This window comes from Petaurus breviceps, unplaced genomic scaffold, assembly GCF_028583685.1.
Source record: "Petaurus breviceps papuanus isolate PSGF00001 unplaced genomic scaffold, PetGlider_PUasm1.0 551, whole genome shotgun sequence".
Lineage (NCBI taxonomy): Eukaryota > Metazoa > Chordata > Mammalia > Diprotodontia > Petauridae > Petaurus > Petaurus breviceps.
This window is the reverse complement of record NW_027186372.1, coordinates 12,415,084-12,442,754: the sequence shown is the minus strand read 5'-3', so window position 1 is coordinate 12,442,754 and position 27,671 is coordinate 12,415,084. Positions and strand designations below refer to the sequence as shown.

At 43.7% G+C, this 27,671-nt stretch overlaps 1 protein-coding gene across 1 annotated transcript in view; it reads right to left on the bottom strand.

Annotated features, from left to right (window-relative positions):
- SLIT3 (slit guidance ligand 3) overlaps positions 1 to 27,671 on the bottom strand; it is an 818,102-nt gene that overhangs the window by 108,589 nt on the left and 681,842 nt on the right. Inside the window, exons 14-18 of the mRNA XM_069102723.1 lie at positions 26,962 to 27,105; positions 25,729 to 25,892; positions 13,651 to 13,801; positions 10,439 to 10,513; positions 892 to 1,035 (exon numbers count right to left, since the gene is read on the bottom strand). Coding sequence (XP_068958824.1) covers positions 892 to 1,035; positions 10,439 to 10,513; positions 13,651 to 13,801; positions 25,729 to 25,892; positions 26,962 to 27,105 — 678 coding nt within the window. The remainder of the gene's footprint in view (positions 1 to 891; positions 1,036 to 10,438; positions 10,514 to 13,650; positions 13,802 to 25,728; positions 25,893 to 26,961; positions 27,106 to 27,671) is intronic.

Genomic DNA, 27,671 nt, shown 5'->3' with positions numbered 1-27,671 from the left:
GGGAGCATGTGTAGACATTCCATTACTGGTCTTAGTTGGCTAACCACATCAACCACTTGGTGAAGGGGAGGTTCTGGGTGGGCTCTAGAGGCATTCATAAAAGGTTCATCAGCATTAGCCACTTTTTCTTTGTTTCATTCGGTGAGACACTCCTTAGTTCACAGAGGATAAAATTGAGAGCTTCAAAAGGTTGAGAGAAAGAGCCACAAGGACCTAGGAGTGAGAATGGGTTCTGTAGCCCCAAGGATCTAGCAATGGCTTTGGGGACCCCAGCCCAGCAGTATCTGAGACAGGACTCATCTGGCAGACATGCTGCATGTAATCATGAAATTGGTGGGACCAATCGAGTCTAGCGGTGAGCCTTCTACCCCAGAATCCAAGCTGGTATAGAGAAGTATGCCCTGAAGTGCTTTTTGTGGGCAAGTCTGTAGGTCTGTTCTAGCTACATCTTTGAAGCAAGCATATTTCTGTAAATACTAATTGATATTTCGTGTTAAACAGCACTGGGGTGCTAGCAACTGGCTCCTAGCAACGGGGGTACACAGTTGATGGGGACTGAGCTGACTGAGGTAGAAGAGAGATACTCTAAGTCCTCAGGGTAATAACCCTAGGCCCCTGAAGAGAAGGTGTGGCCAGTCTGTCTCTAGGAGAGAGAGTCAGAGAGCCACTCTATATCACCAGTTCCTCTGTAGGAGTCACAGATAATTTCACTTTTTTCGCCTGATGGTACTGGGTGATCAGTCTGTAACTATTAGCCCTCAATATAGAGGTCCAGACCCAAATGCTTACTCTCTGTTCCCTCCCATTCTCTCTTGACTCCTTATTCCTTTGGTCCCACCCCAGCCTGGACCTCTATTCCTATTCCAACCTACCAGGTTTTGGTGCACTCACATTGTCTTGAGGCTGGTGAGCCCACGGAACATTCGTCCGTGTACCAACTCCAGCTGGTTCCCCGTCAGCATCAGCTCCTGTACGTTAGCTGCCCCATCGAAGACACCTTCCCGTATCTCCTTGATCTTGTTGTTACTTAGGTTTCTGAGGGAAGAGGAAGAAGAAGGAAAGGGGAGGAGAGAGGAAAGGCAGTGGTGACCTTGAGTGGTATGAGAAAACCATTGCCCCAGTCCTACCAAATGAGGATATGAGGGTAAAAGTAAGGCAGGTGGTATGTTATCCATAGATATACCTACTCATTTTGGGGGGAGGGGGTTAGACAATGGGTACGGAAGAAAGGAAAGAAGACATGAAGAGCTGCTAAGGATCCATGATATTTGAGTGCTTTCAGCCCCAGAGATTTGTGGGTATGGCACTATTCAAAATATGCTTTGATTCATGCAACAAGTGTCTCCTTGAAAGCAAGAGAGATAGGGAGAAGGACTAGACCCATTGTTTTACTGCTACAGGGAATGTCCTGATAGGGAAACTTCCTCTATCAATGCAGAGGAAGCACCTCTGAAACTCTTTGTTTTAGGGAGTTGCCTAGAGCACAGACAAGTTAAGTAACTTGGCCAGGGTCACATAACCAGGATGTGTTACAAGTGGGATCTGAACCCAGACTTCTAGGCCAGATCTCTATCCACTATACTTTTCTACCCCTTTGGATACCTGACATGTAAATAAAGTATCTGCAAATGACAGGGCTGGGAGAGAGTAAAACTGACCACTGAAAAGAAGCCTTTGTAACGTGAACAAATGTCATGTCTAGCTAAGAAGTTTTGGGTTGGACAAAGGTTAACATAATGGTATCGGGAGATGTGTGTGTGTGTGTGTGTGTGTGTGTGTGTGTGTGTGTGTGTAAAATATAAAAATATCAATGCTTCTATGGGACTTAGAGAGGAGAAGAAGTGGCAAAGGATAAGAACATAGTAAGTGTCTAAATGGTTGAGGTGGGGGATCTCAATGAGAAAAGTGAAAAAAAGTGGAAGTAAGTCAGGTGCTCTAGCATCTCAATGAATTGTGATGGGCACAACCACTGCTTCTTGAAGGGGCAAAGCCATTAAAAGCAGGGCCCACATAATGACCACTCCTAAATAGTTTCATTTACTAAATACAGAGTTTTGATATTGGGTATTCTCAAAATAGGGCTGACTTGCATCAAACACACAGTTCCCACCATTTTCAACTCTTGCCCTCACCTCTCTCCCCCAGGTCCCTACTTTCAAATGGGTGCCCTGAAATAAGGTTTTACTCTTTTACTGAAAAAAGCTATCTTGGAACAAAACTTGCAAGAGGATTATGATGAACAGGCCTTGATTGCTCAATCAAAACATTAACCACTTGTTTGAGACTCTTCCCGGGCAAACACCAGTGGTGCATAGCTCCATCCCACCCCCATGACAGAAGAGCCCAGATTGTCAAACATGAAATGCTTCCAGGGCCTGATGAATGGAACAGAACCAAATGATATTTATACGATCCAAGGGGAGGAATTTAGTCTGACCAAGTACATCCTATTCACCAAACAAATAATCTGTCTGGAAAGCCTCCTACACAACCTCCAGTGAACCATCCAACCCATTAACTGAATTGGGCCATGAACATCCTTGCCCTAGTCCTGGTGGCCAGGATGGGCACACTAACCTGCAGACAGGACTGTACCAGCCAAAATGGTTGCAGACACGTCCTTTGTGTATGAGGCAGTCACATAACAACCCTTTATTGTTCCTCTCTCTCCCATCCCAGGAAAAACACAAACAATGGTTGGGAAGGCACCTGCCTCCAACAGATGTGTGTGGGTGTGTGTGTTCTTGCTTAATCCCTTATGGGATCATAGCCCTTTAGACCTGGATGGGACAATTTAGGTGCTTAATAAATGTTTATTGACTAACTGACAAGTCTCATTTTACAGATGAAGAAACTGAGTCTAGAAGTCTAGGGTAGGAAAGTGACTTGCTCAATGAAACACAACAGAGGCCAACATACTCAGTTTTCCAATGGCCAAAGGAGAAATATTCAATAGACAGGTTAAACTTTATTCTATTTAGGATCACTGTCTTATTTCATTTGGGTTTAGTCTATTTTCTCTTAAATCCTGGGAACCTGGACATAGGATAACCCAGGAATGATGGTAATGCAACAAGAAGATTGCAAATTACCCCAGATCAGAAACCAAATGGGAAATAAAGGCTTCCTCTGTAGCAACAACTCACCCACATGCCAGCAGAAGGAGATTTTTGCTTTGAGAGTTGGGCTTCTTAGTGGATTAAAGTGCCCACAACGGGCCATGAAGATGAATATGGCTGCCCATGAAATGGGCATTTTCCCATTTCCCGACGTCTGTTTCTTTAAATATACAGAATTAACATCACATTACTGTAAGGTTTTGCATTGGATTCCCCAAGGCTAAGAGGACAGAAGATAGAAGAGGAGACAAAAAAGAAAGTATAAAAATATCCAGAGGGCCTTGCTGCTACAACTTCACTTCGATACGGCAGGGACTAGGAAAGTACTGGACAGCTTTATGGCAAATGCCTGGAAAACCAAGCACAGAAGTCTGACTGATTGCAATGAAGAGTTGAGGGAACTCCATGGTAGTCTGGTCCTATAAGCAATATCATAGGGAACCCCTAAGTCCTCTACCTTTTTTTCTCTGTACAGCCACCCACCAATAGATGTGTACTCAGAAACTTTATAATAACAGGGATGGAGCTGAGAATGCTGAAGAGGATGAGAAAGACCCTTCTACAATCAGTTCTGCTATACACCATGTTTGGAAAATGTGACTTTGTTCCAACACGATTGATGTATTAGGGAATGGTCTGAGGACAACTTACATTTTAAGTTTGCTAATGTGGATTTCTTTTACTTCTTCATAAGAAACATCAAGGGGTGGCTGGGTGGTGCAGTGAATAGAGCACTGGCCCTGGAATCAGGAGGAACTGAGTTCAAATCTGGCCTCAGACACTTAACACAAAAACTAGCCGTGTTACCTTGGGCAAGTCACTTAACCCCAATTGCCCTCCAAAAAAGCAAAAAAAAAAATAAGAAACATCGAGAGAATACAGCTAACTGTACCCCTTTTCAATAACTCACAAGCTAAACCTTTTTGATGCCCACTTTCATAAACCAACATCATGTCTTTGTCAAGATAAGGTGTCATATCCATTGTAGATTTTTTTGTTGTAATAGAAGCTAGGAGAAGAGAAAGACTGGTCCATACCACCCCCAGCCCCTTCTGCCATGGCAGCCCAAGGTACAGGCCTAGCATCAGCAGAAGGCTGAGGACCAGGTTATAATTGATCATATTTATGTATTTTTAAAACAAAAGTATTTAGGTATTTTTGAAACTTTTAACATGTACAAAACTGTGCTACCATGTTTTTATTCGGTTCCTGTCTTTTTTTTTTCTTAAACGTATCACTAACAAAGTAACACATTTTGACACATTCTGATTGCCATGCCCCTAACCCCATTTCCACCATAAGCTCTGTGGTTTTTTATTGAGCAATTTTGTGTAGCGAGGTGCTTTCTGGGAACACATATGTCGAGTTATAGCAGAACTGCCTGCAGTTCCAAACTGCCGCCTCACACCCAGGGTTTAGTCAAAGCAGGCCAACTTGGAGAAATCAACTCTAAGGAAAACTGCACACCAAATGAACTTCTGTTTTCTGTTTTCAGGCCCCATTTATATTCTTTCCATGAAATGTGGCTGTCATCGCCTCCATAAGCCAAGGGGAGTCTATCTGGCTACCTCCACAGAGCTTCAGTCTGACAAGGCAAAGCTCTGTCTATTAGGGGTCTCTATTTTTCATGCTTGTTGGATATACTATAAACCCTTTTTGATGTGAGGGAGGTGGTTGTAATCCAGGCAAAAGCACTGGCCTCAGAGATGGGGGTAAGAGACAGGAGGAGGGTGGAGAACATCTCTTTTCCCAGAAACTAATAAAACTGACTAGTGAAAAGGTTGCATTTTGGGTTTCCCATTTGGACAGACAAGTTTCTGTGGTACAGTGAAAAGAATACTGGCTCTGTAGTCAGAGGAGCTGGGTTCAGATCCTGTCTCTCACACTTATTATCTGCGTGACCTTGGGTAAATTACAGGACTTCCTTAGGCATCAGTTACTTGGTCTGAAAAATGAGATCCCTTGAAACTCTAAATTTATGATCATATATCATGCTCAGGAAATTTCACTAATAGTCTCCTTCAGCACTGAAGCTAACTTGCAAGTCAGTAAGCCAGGTATGGTGGCACATGCCCATGGTTCTTGCTACTGGAGAGGCTGAGGCTAGTGGATTACTTGAGTTCAGGAGTTCTGAGCTGCAGTAATGCTAAAGGAGATTGGGTGTCCCCATTAATTCTGGCAACAATAGAGTGACCACCAACTGCCTAAAGAAGGATGAACTAGCTCTGGTTGGAAACAGAGCAGGTCAAAGCTTCCCTGCTAATCAGCAGTAAGACCAATCTCCCAAGTGGCTACTGTACTCCCAGCATGGGTGAGATAGGAAGACTCAAGTCTCCAAAAGAGAAAAAAAATCAGAGTAAAATAGGGATTCTTAAAAAATTTTTTTTCAGGGGGGAGGGCAGGGCAACTGGGGTTAAATGACTTGCCTAAGGTCACACAGCTAGTAAGTGTCAAGTGTCTGAGGCCAGATTTGAACTCAGGTCTTCCTGACTTGAGGGCTGGTGCTCTATTCACTGTGCCACTTAGCTGCCCCTAAAATAAGGATTCTTAAAAGTGTGTGTGTGTGTGTGTGTGTGTGTGTGTGTGTGATAGACCTTTTTGCCAGTCTGATGAAGTCTACAGACTTCTTCTCAGAATAATGTTTTTAAGAGCATACAATAAAATATATAGCATGACAAAGGAGACCAATTATCTTGAGACCCATAGTTGATACAGGGGTAAACAATTTGGAATGAGACAAATCATTCAGTGAGAAGTATTGTGCTTATCCAGGATTTTTTCTTCATTTGTATTCAATATATATATAACAATAACTCTTGAATATTCCAGTTGGGAGTTTATTGTATTCAAATTTTCTTCATCTGCATTCAATATATAATAATGATCCTTGAATATTCCAGTTGGGAGCTTATTGTATTCAAATTTTCTCTTAATCCACATCCTGGGAATTATCAAAATATTTTTTAAAAAACAAGCTTATGGAACTCAGGTTGAGAACCTCTGTTATAAAACATAAAGGTTTACGAGCCCTCACTGTACATCCAGAAAACACATTATAGAGAGATCTGATTTCACTTTCTTCTTGGAGTTACAGAAACCACCCCTTACGTTTGTTTGGTGCTTTATACTTTTCAAAATCCTCTCCTCTGATCTCATTCTGATCTCCCAATGAAGATAGGGTAGGGATTTTTAACCTCATCTGATGCATAATAATGGCCTCTAGTATTTATAGCATACTTGAGGGTTTGCAAAGTGCTACACAATATTATCACATTTAATTAGCCTAACAACTTGGTAAGGCAGGTGCTATTATTATCACCTCCATTTTACAGATGAAGAAACTGAGTCTGAGAGATTGGATGACAAGGAGACACAACTAGTAAGTGTTGGAGGCAGGATTTGAACTTAAGGCTACCCTAATTCCAAATCCAGTGCTTTATCTACTATACCAACTATCCCTCCTCAGGCTCAGAGTTTAAGTGACTTGTTCATGAAGATACAGCTGACTGGCAGAAGACAAAGGTCAGTCAGTTGGTCAGTCAGCAAGCATTTACTCACTTTGTGCTTGGCACTGTGCTACGCACTGGAGATAGATGCTGAGAAAGACAAAACCATTGTCCCTGTCTTCAGGAAGCTTGCATTTTAAGCAAGCTCAAGAGTCTCTGGCATCAGCATATTATACACCTCCGATGGGTAGGATCCAGACTGACAAAACAGTGCACTGGGGGTGACTGCTCAGATTATGAAAGAGCAAAAACTGCTTCGCAAAAGGCCTCTCCAAGGGTTCTTTTAAATAGCCGGCTCTCCTAGCATATTGCAAATGTGAATCAATTTATAACAGTGATTCACACATTTTCTGGGAACTCAAACATGGTAGAAAGCTAGGCATAATCTTAAAGTCCATCCTGTTCACCTTTGGCTCTGTAACTTTTCCTAGGCAATGTAGGAACCCCTGCCTTCCGCAGGAGGTCTTTTCCAGCCTTATCCTCCCTCCTCCCCCCTCACCTTCTCCCTTCCTCTACCACCAGCACCTTCTCTCTGAGATCAACTCCACTTAAATAGCTTGTCTGTAATCATTTGTATGGTTTCTTCCCCCATCAGAATGTGAACTCCTGGAGGTAAGACTATGACTACAATTTTTTTTTGTATCTCTGAATTTAGCACACTGCCTGGCATACAGTAAGTACTTAATAAATGTTTGACGACTGATTGATTGACCAGGTATCCCCCTAACCCTTCCCTAATAGGACTACTACAGAGAAATTGCTACCAGAAATGGAATCTCCAGCCCTTCCACATCATGCTAAATCTCTGGCAGGTGAAGTTGTTTTGACGAAATCAAGGGTCTCAAACAACAACTTTCTTCCCCTCTTAGTAGACAAGCTAGAGTTCAACCCTGTCAGAGAACAGCCCCGCCTAAGAACTCTTTGTGAAGGAGGGAGTTTGGGTAGAGCTTGGCCAATTACGATGGCAGCAAAGGGTTTGGCGAGGAGGCTGTGATGGCAAATCCACAGGAGGCCAACACTTCTTAGTGAACAGCAGGGTGCGATCACCTCTGGCCGCCTGTTTCCAGACATCTGAAACGCACCTGTGTGTTTACATTCTCGTCTCCTGCCAAGAATGGAGCACAGAAGACTTATTGCTTCACAGGAAACATGAGCAAGACGGCTTCCCGCTGGGGTTCTGAATAATCATATGGCCTTGGCAGAAACATTGCCATTCTTCACCCCATTCCCTTTCAGCTGGGCTTGGGAGTCTGGGAGTAGCCTTATCACACCCTTTGTAGTCCTTACTAAATGAAGAATGACATCTACACCTACAATAAGCTCCCCTTCTCTTTAGGCAGGAGCTAATGCAATGAATATTTTTTCTAGTTATGTGGGGAAAAAAGATAGGCAGCATGGTATTGTGAATAGAGGGCTCATCTTAGAGTCAGAAAGACCTGGGTTCAATTCCTACCAAAGATCCATGTGGGTGTATTACCATGGGCAACTCTCTTAAAGTCTCAGTACTTCAGACAACTCTTAAAGACTATAAATTACAAAGAGCTGCCTATTTGCATTTGTGGAGGGAGTCCACCATGCCAGTGAAATCACAGGTTGGTACCAATAAAAAGGATAATGAATCATCTTTATTTTGGGGGAAAAACCCAACCAAAAAACAAACTCTTAAGCTAAATATTTCCTGACTGATTATATTTTCTTTCATGTGTCCCTCAGGGAATTAGAAAAAGAGTAACTTCACTTCTCAACTAGTAGCAAACCCATCCCCGACAATCATTCCCCTGACTTTCTTCCAGTATCAGTTACAACCCTATCTTCTACAGGAATCCTTTCCCCCTCCCTCTCAATGCTGGTGCCTTCCCTCTGTTCATTATTTCCAATTTATCCTGTTTATATCTTGTTTGTACATCCTTGTTTGAATATTGTCTACTCCATGAGACTGAGAACTCTTTGAAGGCAGGGACTTTTCTTTTAACTTTCTCTGTACAATGTCAAACACATTTGTTGCTGTTTAATTTTATCTGACTCTTCAAGACACCGTGGACCATAGCATGCCAATGTTGTCCATGGGGTTTTCTTGGCCAAGATACTGTAGTGGTTTGCCATTTCATTCTCCAGCTCCTTTTACAGATGAGAAAACTGAGGGGAACGAGGTTAAGTGACTTGCCCAGAGTCACACAGCTAGTAAGTGAGTGAGGCCGCATTGGAACTCAGGCCTTCCTGCCTCCAGGCCCAGTGCCCTATCCACTAAGTCACCTAGATGCCATAGCAGGTACTTGATAAGTGTTTATCAACAGACTGACTGGCTACTTGTAAGGTGGGGAGGGAAGTCAGAACATTTGAAGAATCTAAAAGCAGCACTTTGCAGAGGAATGAAAGTGAGAACATGAATTCTAAGTTCTAATTTTTTTGGTAAGGAGAGTAGGGCTCTTTTAGACTGGAGATTTCACTTGTATAAGGGAACTCTGAATGAAGAAACTCTCTACCAGATTAGCTTTTGTTCTGGGAACTTGAAGTCTCAGAGAGTTGCCTGGAATCCTGAGACGTTAAGGGACTTTGTTCAAGGTCACAATCTACTCACTATGTGTCAGAAGGAAGACTTGAATTTGAGTCTCACTGATATAAGGTCAACTTTTTAGCACTATCAAAGTTCTGGCTTTGCCCCTAATTAACTATGTGACTTTGGGCAAGATCCTTCCCTTTGTTGGGCCTTAGTTTATATGAAAGGAGAGGGTTGAATTAGTTCGCCTCTTTGGTCCCTTCCAGAGAATATTCCATGAATCTATGAGTATTTCTCTTCTGTGAAGTGAAAACAAAGCATGCCAGAGATACTAGATTTATAAGGAGTTCTGAATGGATTTCATTAGCAGGAAATTTTTTTTTTTAAGCAATTGGGGTTAAGTAACTTGCTCAAGGTTACACAGCCAGTTATTTCTGTGTGTGGTGCTAAGTGTCTGAGCCCGGATTCTATCCCAGGTCATTCTGACTCTGGGGACAGTGCTCTTACTCACTGTGCTACCTGGCTGCCCCAATTAGCAGGAAATTCTTAAGCAGTTACTGGGACAACTACGGTGGGTGGGAGCTAAGGTGGGAAAAATTGCTAATAAGTGACTTCTTGTAATTCTCCAAGGAGTGGAGAACTGCCATGGCCAGACACATCAAAGAGTCTCAGAGGTTAGAGACTTCAGACACATGTCAATCTGTACATGAACAAAAATGTTTTCTAATATTCTCAAGCAAGCAATCATTCAGTCTTCACTGGAAGACCTTTAGTGAGAGGAAATTCACCACCTCTCAACGCAGCCCATTCCACTTTGCATGGTTCTAATAGTTAGGAAGCTTTTCCTTAAAATCAACCCTAAATTCACCTTTCTGTAGCTTCTACCCATCACTTACAGTTTTACCCTCTGGGTCCAAGGAGAACAAGTCTAAGTAAACCTCCATTTCTGTGTTGTTGTTATTCAGTCATGTCTGACTCTTCTTGACCTTATTTTGGGGTTTTCTTGGTAAAGATGCTGGAGTAGCTTGCCATTTCCTTCTCCAGTTCATTTTACAGATGAGGAAACTCATCAGGCCAACAGGGTTAAGTGACTTGCCCAAGGTCACACAGCTAGGAAAGTGAAAACTCAGGATTTGAACTCAGATCTTCCTGGCTCCAGGCCTAGCACCTTATACACTGCCCTATTTCTATGACCACTCCTCAAATACTTGATAGTTATCCAGGCTCATAGAATTTGCCCATTAGCCTTGTGGGCACATTGGCTTTGCATCCCAGGTGAAATGTGATGGCTATGGCCCAGGGCCCTCTCTACTCACATCTTCCTCAGGTTGGGCAGTTTCTTGAAGATTCCAGTGGCTTCTAGGACAGAGATTTCATTGTCATTTAGGCGCCTGGAAGAGAAGCAAGAGAGAAGGAAATTAGGTATTAGGATAAGTAACTTCCATTCCTCCCACCCTTGATGGGCTGTGACCTTTACTGAGAGAACATCATAGAATTCCACATATCCATAGTCCTTGACACCCTACATGAGTCACAATATCTGAAAGGCATAACTGAGTAGAGGCCCATTGGATGCTCCTCATTGGAATACTGGGCATCTTAATTCTAAAAGTAATGGAGAGAGACTGGAAGGCAAGACAAATCACCATTCTCTACCTCCATCAGGAATCATTCCTGGATTACGGAATGTTGTCCTTTTTGGTTGACCACATAACATATTGTAATGAGAATGGGAATTTGAAGATCTTCCCTGCCCCTTAATAGACCTGGGGGGGGGGAGTTTGCAGACCTCCCTTGCTATCAAGATAAAGTCTGCTATCTAATAGGCTGAATGTAATTACATGGGACCTATGGTGGAGGGAATTTGCTGAAGGGTGGAGCAGAGAAGGTGGACCACAGGAAGCTTCCCTGCTATGAAGATAAACTCTTCCCCCCATAGGCTGAATGCAGTTACATGGAGCCTGTGGTGGGAGGAGTTTTGCTGAAGGGAAGCAGAGCCCACAGGAAGCTGGTTCAGAGCTAGCCAGACTCTGGGGGACAGAGGAGCCCAGGCAAGGAGATAGAGAGGTTTGTGAGTAAATATTGATTTTATATTGGTTTGTGGGAAGGCTGAAGGATGCTGTGGCTCTCAGCATTATTATGGCTTCTGAATTTCTTTGGTACTATGATGGAATTGGCTTAGTGGTTTTGGGATTTTTTTTGGTGTCTAAATAAATCCTTCACTTTTATCTTCTATCTACAGAGTTTGGCATATTTTGTGATCAAATGCCATGCGATACTTACAGTCACCATCTTTATTGTGATAGTGGGCATTGCTAATATTGCATTGGCGCTACACATCTCCATATGTATAATTATTTAAGCACTTAAACTCACTATTCATTTTATTTCGGTTGGGCAAACATGTACTAAGTATGTAGAGCACAGCATCAAATGTTAGAGGAATAGTAATAAAGATAGCATCTATATATCACTTTGATTTTTATAAAGTGCTTTATAAAGATTATCTCTTTTGATCCTCACAATGACCCTGGGAGGTAGGTTGCTATTATTATTCCCCTTTTACAGTTGAGGAGACTGAGGCAGACAATGGTAAAATGACTTGCCTAGGGTCATGGCTGTAGTCTGAGACTGTATTTGAACTCAGGTCTTGCTGACTCCAGGCCCAGAATTCTAATCACTCTAGCTGCCTCAAGACATATGCTGATCATGATGAAGTATACATTCTGGTAAAGGGATAAGCATGGACATAACCAAGATTTGTAACACAAAAGAGAGAGGTGGAATAAGAAAAACTGGGTTAAAATCCTTCTTCTGACACACACCCTAGTTGCTGGTCCAGACAACTAAGACCACCTCTTACCGCTCCAGGTAACTAACTCTCTGAGACTTTAAGTTATGGATGGGGAGAGCTACCTGCACTGGGTAGAGCGACTTTCTACCCCTGAACTGATTAGATCATAGGTCCAGAATAAAGAAAAAAAATACAAAATAATACATGAGATGTGTAAAAGAAAGTACTATAGGAGGTCTGAAGGGGGAAAGGTGATACCTGCCTTGGGGTAGAGTCAGGGAAGACTTCATGAAGGAAAAGGTGGCATTTTATGTGAGCTTTTAAAAATGGGGAAGAATTTAAGTGGAAAAGAGGTGAAAGAAGATATGGGGAACTGGGCACAGTGAACACAGAGACTTCACATTTGTGTATTGCTTTCCAGTCTTCCTCTCATTTGCTGGTAAGGTGGCATAGTGGACAGAGTGAAATACTTGGGAGTCAAGAAGACTTGAGTTCAAATCCTGCCTCAAAACTTATTGACTTTGTGACCCTGGGCAAGTCACTTAACTTCTTATGTATCTCAGTTTCCTCATCTGTAAAATAGGGATAATGACAGCATCTACTTCCCAAGGTTGTTGATAGGATCAAATGAGTTAACACATGTAAAGCTCTTTGGAAAGCTAAAGAGTGCTTATAGAAATGCTAGCTACTATTAACATGGTCACAATTTCCCCATATGAAGAAACTGAGAGCCAAATAAATGAGGTAACTTGCCTATTGTCAAGTGGCTAATAAGACACCGCAGGCCAGAATTCAAACCGAAGTTTTTCCAACTCCAAACCCGTTGCTCTTTTGACCATAGCACATGTACATTTTAAAAATATCTCAGGCCACCCACCACATCTCTGAGCTGCCTCCCTCTGCTTAGGCAATGGGAAACAATTTTCTTTTAATATGTGCCCAAGGAATGCTATTTGTAATGCAGCGCTGTGGTAAAAAAAAGACATATCCCTAACTCTCGATGACGTTTTGGATACTGTAATTATGGTTTGCCCACTGATACCTTCATTAGCATAAATTAGTTAACAAAATACCCTTATTATGCCCCTCTTCCCTCTCTAATCTTTTCATACTTTACCCTCCCCTTATACTCTACAATCCAGCAGTACTTGCCTCATTGTTGCTTCTGGAAGAAGGCATTTTTTTTTTTACTGGTTTTCACCTATCCCTGGAATGTTCTCTCTCCTCATTTCTGCCTTTTGGATTCCTTCAAATCTCAGCTAAAAATCTCCCTGTCTTCAAGAGGCCTTTCCTGGCTCCCCTTGATGCTGGTGCCTTCCCTCTGACATTATCTCTCATCTGCCTGTATATACTTATATGTACACAGCTGTCTGTATGTTTCTCCTCCATTAGAATGTAAGCTCCTTGAAGGCAGGGACTAGGTTTTGGCCTTTCTTTGTGTCATCAAAGTTTAGCACCGTTCTTGGCACAGAACGGAGACTTTATAAATGCTTGATGACTATCTGGTGAACCATTTTAGCAGCTTCATAGTCATGATCTTCTGGGAGGCCAGAAATATTTGTCTTTTCTGGGTACTGCCTCACCCCCCTCCCTCCCCAGACTCATGACCAAGTTAGGTTTCCATCAATAGCAATGGAACATACCCAATTCAACAGGGCCAACAGCTGGCTGGTCTATAGGATGGATATTGGTATTGGTGACCAGAGAGGGCCTAGTGAGTGTCAGAAGACTTACAGGTCAGTCACATATTCTGGGATGTGGCTGGGGATCCGGACCAGTTTCTGGTTGGAGCAGTCCACGATGGTGCCTTCACAGCGACACTTCTCAGGACACACAAGGTCCATGAAGCAATCCCCACTGAATTTGTTCCGATAGTCCTCAGAACCTGGGCAGGAAGGCAGAACAGGAGCCACATCAGCTTCACACATATCCCAAGAGTCAGGAAAGGATGGGAAGAGAGGAAGGAAAACCGAGGTATCCTGCTGCAGTAGTCTGTCCACAGATGCTCTCTCTTTTCTAGAGACTGATTCATTAGATTGTAAGCTCCCTGAGGACAGGTACTGTCTTCTGTTTCTTTTTGCATCCTTCGTGCTGATAGCAGAGTGCCTGGCACATGGTGAGTCATTAATGTTTATTGATTGATAGATTGAGTGATTGGACAGTAGGACAAGCATTAAACTAGAAGGGCCCCTCCAGGCCCAGCTTTACTCTGTCCTAATTGTGTGACCTTGGAGCAAGTTATGTCCCCTCTCTCTCTCTGGGTTTCCTTGCTTTTAAAATGAGGGACCTGGGGGGCAGCCAGGTGGCTCAGCGAGTAAGAGCACCGGCTCCAGTGTCCGGATGACCTGGGGATCAAATCCGGGCTCAGATACTCAGCACCGCACCCAGAAATAACTGGCCGTGTAACCTTGAGCAAGTTACTTAACCCCGATTACTTTAAAAAAAAAAACGAGGGACCTGGACTAGATAATCTCTAAATGGTTTTCTTGCTCTAATATTCTGAATAAAATTTATATACTTTTCTGGTACTATCCACCTCTTCCCTGCTTCTCCCCACTCTACCACCCAAGTTTTCCTGGTACCAATTATTTATAGACAAACGCTTAGACATACTTTTACTCAGAGGCTCAGGGATCAAAATTTTAAAAAATAATCAAGAAATTGGAAGTGCTTTTGTAGCTATTGCTGTTAAATGTCGCTAATTTAGATTAACTGGGCTGGTGGGGAAGGCCAGATTAGAAAAATAATTTTAAAGAAATTAATTTTTATTTCTTTGAGATATATAGGAACTAGAAATGAACTAATGATACACTGCCTCTGGGAGGTGTTTAAGGGAACTGCTTTAATAAAGAGATGAGAATTATTTGTAATTTCATATCTGAAGTTTCAAATTTTTATTACAAAAATGTGTAGTTTCTATACCCCAAAGGGACTTAAAAACTGTTTTTTATATGTAGTTTAAAAGCTGCTTGTGTAATCTTATTTATACTCTTAACTTAGTGAAGCCTTTCTTTATCAACAAAACAAAGGCAAACTTTAGGCCAATCCAATGAATGATTATAAATGCGAAATTAGTGGTGACTGAAGTGGCATTGGTCTCTTTTCTTTTGGGTGATGATTAGAATGACCAGGACAAACTTTCTCACTCCTTAGCTTCCCTTTACTCACATTTCCACTGATTCCTAGGTGGCAGGCATTTATTTAAAACCGAGGGAGCTCTGGGGCCTGTTCTATCCCAATCTGTGTGATGCAAAAAGCACATGAGTTTCCATACCGTCAGGCTTTTTGTCTCAATGTATTAGGCAGATTGGCTGCCCAGGGCTCTCTAGGTCTGTCCCCCCTGACTATACTGACATGGATGGTTTTCCCGAGACACTTCAGCTTGTGAAGCTCCAGACAGAGCCCCACGTGGCAGTTCCTTGCCAAATAACTTGCTCTCTTTTGACGGATCCATGAGTAGAAGTGAAGAAGCATTGCGTCTCATTTATGAAAGTGTTTATAATGGGATTTTTGAACCAAGATATCAGAGGTACTGATCAAAGGAAAGCAGAGAGAGGCAGACAAGGTACATCATTTGCTTTACAACAATTAGAGGACCTAAAAAAAAGAGGGGCACTGACTAAAAGATAGCATTTGAGGATAGTAGCCTATTAAATGCATTTTCATCTTATTCAAAGGGAGGCCAGTTTGTACCTAGCAAGAACCTTCTTCACAATATGACTAGATTACAACAGACATATCTTTGTGACAAACATACTAACCCATTTTAATAAAGCAATCTTGCAATCAGATCTACTGGACTTATCCATTATTCTCAGCTTTCTTTTTTTTTCCTTTGTTACAATTGTAATTATTAGTAATAAAGACCGGGTTGGGATGTGATCTTTCTATGTGTGGGACAATTGTTAATAAAAGTACATGCAATCTAAGGCTTTCTAACCCAGGCCTGGCCTGAAATGCTAGCCTTGTCACTTTGTATTTCATTACTGAACTACCCCAAGCACCTCAGAGTCATTTGTTAGATCTAATGATTATAGCTACCAAAAAGTACTTTTAACTTTTCCAGAGCCTTAAAAGTCAGTGGCAATCTCAATGCAGATTTGTCACTGCCAGAAATATTTAGGAGGAGAGGGCTAACTGCAGGAAGGCAGGACTCCTCCTCTTCAGGGGCATTTGGAATGAAGAATTCTTGGAGGCTTTTGAGCAGGGCTATAAACCTCCACTTGAAATAGGCCTTAAGAGAGCTGATGTCATCTTGGCCCCATGCCTTTTCCCCTCACCACCCCCCCTTCCCTTCCAGCAGGCAGCTCTGAACAATATTTGTGTGATCGGGTTGGGAGGGAGGAACCTAAAACCTTTAATAAGGAGAGGCAGGGGAGAATCCACATTTTTCCATCAGTAACACAATTGCATTATTAATTCCTGCTCAGGCGATGTTCTCCAGGAGAGGGGCACACACACAGGGAATAGAACATTTGCATGCCTGCCAGCAGCAGTTTGGAATCCCTCTCCCTGCATACAGAGCTAAAATGTTAGGTGGGGCACCATCGAGGCTGCTGCCTTAATGGCATGTCCTTTCTCTTCATCCATGGGCAACTGCTAGAGAGGGGAAAGTCAGCGTGTCCCACTGGAGTTCTTGAAAACCTCTAGCTGGGCGGATAGATCCTATAGAATAATTGGATCAACTTTGGACTGTTAACACTCATGCCACAGGTGGGAACTGATCATTCCAGAACTGCTCTAGGATTCTTTCCCCCTTGCCTTTTGTCCCTCCCACCCCACCCCCACATCCCTCAAGATGAGATGGTTGAAAGAAAAAGAGACAGAAGCAGAGAGAGAAGAAGGGACACAGGACAGAAAGATAATGGGGAAGAATGAAAGTGTGCAGGGTTTTGTCGGCTAAAGAGAGTTATCTGGACAAGCACACAGTCAGAAGTGATGAATAGCACATACGGAGCTTTGCCAGGCACTCAAACCCATCCATTAGTCTGCAAAGGCAGAGGGAATCAGACGCCAGTAACCTGATAACATTTACTATTTTACTAGAAGCCTGGTGATCACTTGGGCAGGTGGCTGCCCTATTAAGTTATTCCCATCAGAGAAACTAATGCACACCCTAACCATCTGCCCGCAAGGCTGAGTCAAATGACTGTGGCCTTCTGGCCATGCGCTGCTTTTTTTTAGGACTAAACTGGACAGGGCATTTTAAGATCCAAATGATTGAAGGAGCATGATTAAGGGCTGGTTGGGAGATTCTTCCCCCCCATCATAAACAATCCATCTCAGTAGAGAGAGTATGGCAGTAGAAAAAAGGAAAGTTCTGGGGCTCATGTTTATTTTGAAGCTATTACAAAGGTATTAATGTGCTTTTTTTTTTTTTTGCTTTTTGGAGGGCACTTGGGGTTAAGTGACTTGCCCAAGGTCACATGGCTAGTTTTTGTGTTAAGTGTCTGAGGCTGGATTTGAACTCAGGTCCTCCTGACTCCAGGGCCGGTGGTCTATTCACTGTGCCACCTAGCCACCCCTGATGTGCTTTTGAGGGAGGAGGAAATTCATCTGAATTGTCTATATTCCCTACAAAATTTCCATTCTATAATGACAGACATAGTACCTTGAGAGAAAGCCATGATATTGAGTATTAAAACAATCACCTACTTAATGTTCTACTGCTCTTATATTATTGGTCAATAGGACTGATTTCTGCACTGTGGGTAAACTGAGGTCCGCAAACCACTCAGAATCATACAGTGACACACATGGTGGAACACAAGCTGGGAGCCTAGGTCCTGAACATTGGATTGGGAAAGAATAACAACATGGAGTTCAGAGTTGGAACCAGAATACCATATATGGTATGGATTAGATGGCCGCAGCCATCCCTTCCAACTCTCACATTCTCTAATTCTGGTCTGAATTTCATTTCTGTTAATTATTATCTTTGAGTACTAGGGTTTGCATTTCAACTCTGCTAATTATTAGCTGTATGACCTTGGAAAGGTCATGCACCTTTCTGGGCCAGAGTTTCCATCTATGTAAATGAAGGGACTGAGGAGATAATTTCTAAGGCCTCTCCCAGATCAAAAGTCCATGGTTTTATGAGATTGAGCCCATTCTGCATGGCAGTAGCTATCACAGTTTATAATATGTCCACCTAGAGGGGAGTAGGATTAGGCGGTAGTAACGGGGATTGGGGGATGAGAAACAAAGGACCCGTATCCACAAAACCTTTATTCCTCCACAGGGTCCCCACGGGGGTGCCTAACCTCGGTAAAGGAAAACATCTCTTCTACGGGCAGCCTTGGCTTTTGGCCCTCCTAATGCTCAAGGCTTGGAAGCTGTGGGTGAATGCTGAGCAGCACAGGGACCCGTCTGGGACCCAGCCAAGGATGGCAGGGCCATCCAGAGTGCTTCCCTCACCTCTGCTTGCCAAGGTGGACCCACCCCGCTGCTAAATTTCTAGACTCCCTCTAAAGTTCTGCCCATTATTTCTTACCCTCAAGGCTGAGGGAGGCCAGAAGTAGTGTGATACTCCTAACACAAAGCCTTTGGAAAAGCTTTACTGGGATAAAAATTCTGGGTTGAGATTTTCCCATATGAAGCAATGCAACGCGTATGTGCATAGGCTGGGAGGAGGAGACCTCCGGTGTTTGTCCTTCTTCCCCGTACCAGGAGCTGAGTCAGGACACTCCAAGTTCACCCAGTCAATACGGGAGTATCTCGATTCAAGTGGGTAACTCCTTCCTTTCCCCTAAGGGGGGAGGGACGAAGACAAACACCATGGGTCTCCTTCTGTCATCCCAGGATCCTGGGCATGCACCTTGCTGAGTTGGTTTAGAGACTTGGATTCAAGTTTAGCCTTTGGCACCGACTTGCTGTGTGATCTTGGATACCTGAATCCACCTGCTGTTCCCTACTTTTCCTACCTGCAAAATAATTCCCATCTCTCTCCCCCTCCCCCCCAATAAGAACACAGAGTAGACAAAGTCGGGGACTTCACAGGTATACCACTTGGAAATGAGTGCTCCCTAAATGCGTGCTGCCACTACGATGGACAGAACTGGGTCCATGCATTTCCTCGGTTCATCCTTCAGTCCCTTCCAGTGCCGTGCCCCGCTCGGTAGAGGGCTAGGAGACTGAGGGGCTGAAGCCCAGATGGTCCCGGCTGTGGCAAGGCCCGAGGCCGGTGGAGACGGCATTCCCGGCGGCGGCGCTCCGCAGCAGAGAAGAGAAGAGTCCCGGTGGCGGCGGAGCAGCAGCAGCAGCAGCAGCAGGAGGAGGAGGAGGAGGAGGAGGAGGAGGCGGAGGAGGCGCTGGGCCATGCTGCAGAAAAACACGGAGCTTTCCGCGGTGCTTGACAGAACCATGTTCTGTTTCTATCATTCCACCACATGGTTAGATCAAGCACAAAGGAAAGCCCTGTGGCCAGTCAGAGTCAAGGTTAGGCAGCAGCATCACAGAGAGGGAAACAGCGCGCAGAGGGAGCACCAGCCTGGCCAGCCTGGACGCACGAGGCTCGGTCACTTGGCCTCGGCAGAGGCCGCAGCTGCTGGGGGCCTGTCAGTGCCTCGGGGGAGCTCCTGCCGAAGGGCTTCCAAGGACAGAGGACCGGCTTCCCCCCTTTCCACCTGGCACAGGGGGAGACACAGTGGCGGATGCACAGAGGTGGCAGCGGGTATAGAGGCTTGTTAGAGACACAAACTTGGAAGGTTTGGAGTTGACCTCAATCGCACCCAGTGGGAACATTTCAGGCCTCAAGAAGGTATTTACAAGACTGCGCCAGCTGCTTGGGAGCCTGGAGCTGGCATCTGGGCACATCACAGTCCCGGGGCTGCATCTTTGACCCCATTCCCCACCCCCCACTGAAACTATTTTGGAATGAGCTGAAAGGGAATCCAGAGCAGCAGGAGCTTGTGCTGAGTGGTTTCCAAATTTCATAGATAGTGAGACCCCCTTCCTCCTTGCGTGATAGCAGCAAATGCCTCCCTGTCAACTCCACGTAAAACAATAGACATTTCCCAACAGAAACACTTTGACAGTAAAAATCTGGTAAAGAGCAACAAACAAATGACATACCATTCTGTTCCCTACTTTTCCTAACTGTGAAATTATTCCCAGGCTTCCTTACCTCTCAGGAATACAGAGTAGGATTGAAGCCAGGCAATTCACATGAACAGCACTTGAAAAGTGAAATGTGTTCTCTCAATAAGTGGTCCCATTACTATTGACAAAGATTAGCTAATGCATTTTATCATTTTACCCTTCAATTCCTCCCCAGGGCTAAGCCAGATTCTTCCTAGACAATCTACTGTCTCATCACTTCTAGGTCCAGAGGTCTCACTGAAACAATTATGGGTATTCCACCACTGCTTTACAATATTTTCCCATCTTCCTCCAGATCAATTGGAGGCATGGGACTGGGAAAGAAGTGATGTTGCAAAATAACACTGGGAGACAGATCAGGGTCTCAACATCGGGAACAAGATGTTTAGCATTTGTTGGGACTCAAGAAATTCAACAGGCACATTTGTCTCCCAAACACTATCTTTTATGGGATATCACCCCTGACCCACAGAATTGTCTGGGGGCTTTTAAATTTCTAATATAGAACTGATAAAGGAAAGAAAATAGAATGACATGGGCCATAACCATTTGAGAACTGAGGGACTCATAGGATTTAGACCTTTAAGATCATCTTGTCCAAACCCCCTCATTTTACAGAGGAGGAAACTGAGGTTCAAGGAGGGAAAGAGACTTTCCCAAGAATAAAAAGTAACAGAGTTAGGATTTGAAGCCAGATTCTTAGATTCTAAAACCTGGCACTGGGACTATGTTGTGTTTTGTTTTGTTTGTTTTTTTTTTGTTTATGCATAGGCTGAACCAAGTTATCTTTTTCTAAAAATTTAGGTGAAGATAATTCTCTTTAGATTTTTCCATTTATTCTTAGTTTTAATGCTTAAATCAGAATAAAAATATAAAGCACACACATATATATGTATTTATACACATATAATCATCCATACACACTTATATGTGTATATATATGTATATACACTACATACTCACTATACACTTGTATGTGTATGTGTGAGTGTGAGTGTGTGTGTTATTCCAAGGACTGGGAAATCACTATTCAAACCACTATCCAGAGGTGATGAAGGTTTGCTGATTACTGGGGGTTTACTCATTCTCTGTAAACATATTTCCAGCTGTTCAGGGCCTATCCCCATGGGGTTCTTCTCAGGAGATACTCACTATTTAACTCTGTCATTAGATCTGAAATTTTTACAAATGAAATTGTTCTTCTCTGTGGAGGTAGATACTAAGACTACCTAACTCTCTCTGAAAAGGCTGTCACTGGGGCTATCATTGGAGAACTCCCCCAGTTCTGTGGAGCTCCCATTTAGGAGAAAAGTCAGGCCTCTAGGAAGTCCAGACTCACTACAGTGGAACTCAGGAGTTGAGCCTTACTCATGCTTGGCTTTCTCTGGGCCTGTGATTCTCACAGGGTCAAAGATTGAGAGCTGAATGGGACTTCAGATGCCATGTCCACCAACCTCCTAATTTTACAGATAAGGAAACTGAGGGGGGGTTGAGTGATTTGTCAAAGGTCACCCAGATGGTAAGCATCAGAGACAGCTTTGAAATTTGTAAATGAATGTGGAAATTCTTTGGTCATATGACTCTAAATTCAGCATCTGAAGGAGAGAGAAGAATAGCAATGCCAGGACTAGGGAAAAATCCTTCTCTTCACATGAACAAACCGTATCACTTCATCTTACTTCTTTTTTTTACTTCTCCAGGAAGAAAAAAAAAAACGAATAATGAATTATCGTGGTAAGAACACTAATCAAGGAGTTAGAGGTCTGGGTTCGAATCCTACTTTTGGATCTTGCTGTGTGGCCTTGGGCAAGTTACATTCCTTCCTTGAGCCTCAGTTTCCTCTTCTGAAAAATGAAGGGGACAGGATTAGATGATCTCTATGGTCTCTTCCCTCCTTGCTCTAACATATTGTGATTCCACGGAAATCATCTCACCATTTGATTTGACCAAAAATCAAACAGCCTCCAAACTGGGCAGAGCCAAGGTATCACCACGTTTTTTTTTTTTTTTTCCCCAAACCTGATATTATGTCATATACATGCCTATACCATAGAGGAAAAATAATACACAGTGGACAGACTTTAAACGCAATATATATATATATATATATATATTATTCTGGGAACAGCTTTTAGGTTTTCACCCAGTCAGCCCATTGCTTTTCAGAAAGGCTTAATCCAATGCCCAGATTACACGAGCCACCAGTGTATTCACCTCTGACCCGATATCAGCCCCAGGCACCGGATGCTGCTGATATTAAGAAGCAGAGATGAGACAGCCAGGAAACCAGATGTGGCCCAGCCGAAGAATGGCTTTCCAAGTTTCAGAAGCAGAACTCTAATTGGGTTTTAATTAAATCACCCATCTTTTCAATAGGGGAGCTTTTAGGGCAAAGTAAAACGAAGAGTTATTATCTGCCAAACTTAATCTCTGTCATTTGCCCTTCTTTTTCTCCCCAGTGTCTCTTAGAAACCAGACAATTTCAGACACAGAGCTCCCTATACCATAAGAACAGTGCTGCCCAGTATCTTCTGCTCTCTGACTTAGGAATGCCTTGGTTTCAGGGGCAGTGAAGTCACCTGAGGACTCTTTCTCTTATACTTCTGCTGTCAAGGTTTCCCTCTTTTCCTCTATTTCCCTCTTTCTTTCTTCTCATCTGCTATAATATCTACATCATGCAAACGATATTTCTGAGGGTTTTTTTGTTTATTAAAAGCCCAATAAACATCAATGAAGCAACTGAGGAGGCTGGTTAGGTTTTTGGGCAACCTTGTCTTCTTGTTACAGAGGCCCCTAACTCTGCAGGGTCCCTCTGAACCTGCTCAGAACCCTGAACTCCTAGCTCGATTTGGGGGTGTTCCCTTTGGGAGGAATATTCAGCCGTCTAGTCTCTGGCAACTCAAACTTTTTATTAATCAGGAGCTAGGTATGGCCGGTCTCTTCCATTTCCCTCTCTCTTGCTCTTTTAGTCTCACCACTAATAATGTGACTGCTCTTTACCACCTCTACCAGAAAGGAGAGGCAGACAGAAAAAGGGAAAATTCAAATTGATTGGCCAGAGCCAGTCTGTTCTGTTTCCTTTTTAGCAATTATAATGTAAAAGTTAGTCTGAGGAGGGAACTGAAAGGGAGACAGGGATTTATTTTTCAGACTGGACTTCTCCCTGCTTCCCTCCCAACCCCACCCCTTCACATAATTGGGAATTGGTGGCACCTGATTTTTCTTACACGGGAAAAGAAGCACAGACTTTGAGAGTTCAAAGGGACCTCAACACCTATGGAAAGGAATCTTCGTTCATAGCTCAGCTTCTGCTTGTAGGACTTCCTTGAAGATAAAGTCCTCCCCAAATCTCTTCTCCAGGTTTAAACATCCCAAGACTTTTTAAATGATTCTCATATGGTATGGACATATGAACATAAGACACATGGTCATTCATTTTTTCCCATCATGTCCAAGTCTTTGTGACTTGCTTTGAAGTCTAGCATGTGGGGTGTGTGTGTGTGTGTGTGTGTTGCATTAGATTATACTTGCCTTTCAAGGTGACAAGAACAAAGACAAAAACTCTTAAAAGAGGGAGACACATCTTCAAAAATCTGAGGTGACTTCCTATAGAGCATCTGGCCTGGAGTCAGGACGACCTGAGGTCAAATCTAGCCTGAGACTTACTAGCTTTATGACCCTGGGCAAATCACTTAACCCTGTTTGCCTCAGTTTCCTAATCTGTAAAACGAGCTGGAGAAGGAAATCGCAAACCACTCCTGTGTCTTTGCCAAGAAAACCCCAAATGGGGTCAGGAAGAGTCGGACATGACTGAAAGAACTGAACAACAACACTTCTGAAGGGAATTCCAGAATGTGAGGACCTGGTCTGATGGTCAGTAAAATCATATATTCTTGCTTGTTTTGATTAGCCCCGTGTTCCAGGGTAGTGGCATTCCTTGGAACTAGCTAAATCAGCCTGTTGCTTCTCTTATTTTGTGGAGGCTTCTATTTAATTGACTCCAGGTCCCCACTAGCTTATGTCTTTCCTCTCCATCCTGGGCCAAGCTAGTGTCAGCCCCATCAGAGACAGAGAGATTACAGCTGGCAGATGGCATCCTGTCCTTCCTCATCTTCTCCCCACATATTCCAATCTTAACCTCTGGGTTGGAGCGTCCAAGAGCAATTTAGATTAGAACACTTAATTAGATCAGGCCAGGCTTGACAGGAGGGAGGTGTGAGTAGGTAGAAGGGTGCTGGTGTCAGTCATCACCTCCTCAGGCCCCCAGAAAGGGATGGGCTTGTCTGAAGTAGCAGCCAGGGGCTTAGGGGAGAAGGTTTTCCACCCTGGCACTCTGGTAGGCTTAGGAAAGAGCTCAAGGGGTAGGGTTGGCAGGGAGGGGCTTGTGAGATTTGGCACCAGAATGAGAGAGGGCATAATTAACATGGCCAGAATTTTGGTTGCAAATTCTCATGCTCTGGATGCCCGAGCTTCATAGTGTAAACAAACTGCAGCAAAATTCTCATAGTATATCAAAGTCCTAGGGGAGCATACTCTAGGTCCCCCTGACACGTTAGATTAAGAAAATCTTCCTGTTTCCACTTGGGACACAGTACCAGAAGGTCCAACGCAGATAACAGAACAACAGCCACAAAGCAAGATAAAGCTGTTCCCAGTTTGCAGGTTTCTAGTTACCAGGGAAGTCCTTTCCTCTAGTAACTAGTTTATAAACTCTCAAAGGAAGCTAATCTTAAGAGGAAACTCTTAGGAAGGAGGAGGGAAAAGAGGATGGGGGGGGATGTGAAGGAGTTGTAGAAGAGAGCTTTTCTTGGTGACACAGATTGTTAGTTGTCCACATCCAATCTTAGCCCCTCATGCTATCAATCTCTCACCACTGGGAGCGCAATCTATCATGGTGATTTTTCCAGTAGAAAAAAGACATAAATGATAGTAATTTTTATCCACACACTTGTCTAGCTATTCAGTCAATAAGAGCTATTTTTCTTTCAACCATGAGGGGCTGAGAGACTTCGCTGTGCACCGCTGTCCCTTCAGGGGGTGCTCCAAGACCAGCAGAGCTGGCTGCACAGCAGGGCAGGACAGGTTAAAAACTGGAGATCTAGGCCAGAGGCTTCCAAAGCAAGCCTCGTCCTCTTCCCACATACCTAATGAATAACCCAGAACCTGTCTAGGCTAGGGTGGAGGGCAGGCACTGCGGTAGAGTGGGAAATGAACAACTGCACTGAAGGCGAGGCCCCAGAGATGACCGAGTATAAACTGTAGCCTGTCTTGGGATATCAAACAATGTGATTTTAATTTCTCTCTTTGGGGAGTACACTTTTCCTTTTAAAAGCAATCCACAAGGACATTAAAACATGTGCATGCAGATGCTACCCTTTCCCTGGTTCCCAACCAGACTGAGATAACCTACAGATTATGTTTTCCTTTTCCTTTACTTCCCCATCCACTTTCCCACCCCCTCCATCCCACTCCTCACCCCAGCCCAGCTTTTAGTGTGTATGTGTGTGTGTGTGTGTGTGTGTGTATTCTTTTAAATCCATAAGGTAATTGGTTTTCTGGAGGGCTAACCAAATTTCTCCAATTTAATTTGCAAAGATGCTCCGTGAGGATCCATTACAGCACATACTGTCCTGCAGATTGGATTAGCGGCCTCTCTGGGGCTGCTGATTTCTGAATTGAAAAGCATGGCCCTGGCCAGTATAACCCGATTACCTGAGCAGCGGAACTTCTTGCTTTTGATTTGGCTGATGCGCTTGTTGGCGAGGCGCCTTGGGCTGCTGCAGCGGGCCCCGCTCGTCTCGATTGGGTTATCCTGGAGGTAGTCAGCCAGCCACTTCAAGTGGCAGTCGCACACAAATGGGTTTTGGGCTAAATGTCTGAGAGAGAGACAGGGTGGTTAATTAGGAATGACCCGTGACGCCACGCCCCATTGCTCTCCCCCCTCATGTTGGAGTAATAGAATTCTAGACTCCCACCACTCTTGCCCCCTGCCAGAGATGGGAGGGGGGTAGGATATATGAAGGTGGGGGCCTGCTTTCAGATGTGACTTATGGAGGGGGCACCAGGGGATCTGTTACATAGAAACGGCGAACATGGGAAGAGCAGTCAGCTACTTTCCAGATGCTCATCCTCCAGTCTTCTCACCCATCCAAGAAATCCTTCATATATTCTCCAGCTTTGCTTGGCTCCTGGGTCAGAATACATTTCTTACTCTATCCCCAAACCCATGGAATTCTTTACAACCAAGCCAGGCTTTAGTTCTTAGGGCCTGTGTCTGATTGCTGAGAGAACATGTAATACATAAAATGATCTCAGAAGGCTTCCATGTTATCAATAATTCAATTAGTAGTCAACAAACATTTATGAAGCACCTACTATGTGCTAGGCATTGTGCTAAACTCACATTTAAACAGTGCTGGGAGGTCTGCAAAGCACTTTAAATATATTATTTTATGTGTTCCTCCTAAGAGCCCTCTAAGGTAGGTACAGTTAGTATATTCATTTTACATATGAGGCCTAGAGAGGTTAAATGCAGGATTAAAAGTCTTTGGCAAGAAAGAAATCCAGGCCTTCTTGACTCTAGGTTTAACATTCACTATGTTACATGTCCTCTCTAGACTTAGAAGCTGTGGCTGAAAATCAGACTGGGACACGTGCAGGAAGTCTAACTCCAGGGCTTGGGTCTTTAAACGGGGGGCCAGGATTTGTCTGCAGCTCTTAATAGTTTACTTGAAAACATTAAGACATCTCTCTAGTCCTTGGAGTGAATGGCTAACTAACTGAGAGGTGTTGGAGACTGAGAGCTGGCAGGCCGAATGCTTATCTGCTAAGAGAGCGCATTAAGCCCAAATCTTGGTGGCTTCACGGTCAGCTGAGTGTTTGATGTAGGTTCCCCCACGCTTGTAGCGCTTCCCAGACCCACACTGCCAGGGCCCATGTACTCACAGGGTCTGGATGGACTGAAGAGGAGCAAAGAGACCTTTGCTGATGGTCTGTAGTTTATTGTCATACAGGGAGAGCAGGTGGAGGTTATGCAGATCTTGGAATGTGTTTACCCGTAGACAGTTGATCTTGTTGGCATTGAGAAGCCTGGAAGCAGAGGAAGGGTTTATAAATTAATCCTTGTAATTGCCAGAAGAAGAAGGCTAAGCTTTGGGGTAGGCAGAAAAGCTCCAATTACTCTTTATTATAAGGACTTTGGGCTTCTGCCGCTCTTAAGGGAAAAGCTATAACCATGAAGCCATCCATAAAACCTTTAAATCAAGCCATCAACAAGCATTTAGTAAGTGTCTTCTATGTGCTAGCCACTGGTAGCACAAAGAAAAGAATGAAACTACACACACACATACACACGCACACACACATACACACGTGCACGTGTGTGCGCACACCAAAACATGATCACACACACACCAAATAACACAAAAGACAGTCACAGGTTTTTATATAGCCTAATATAATACACCAGTGCTCATAATAACAGTAATAGCTAATATCTACCTACTTACCTACTTACCTATCTACCTACCTACCTACCTCTCTCTCTCTCTCTCTCTCTACCTATCAGTCTATCTTCCTGTCTGTCCATCCATCCATCCATCCATCCATCATCCATCCATCCATCCATCCATCCATCCATCCATCCATCCATCCAT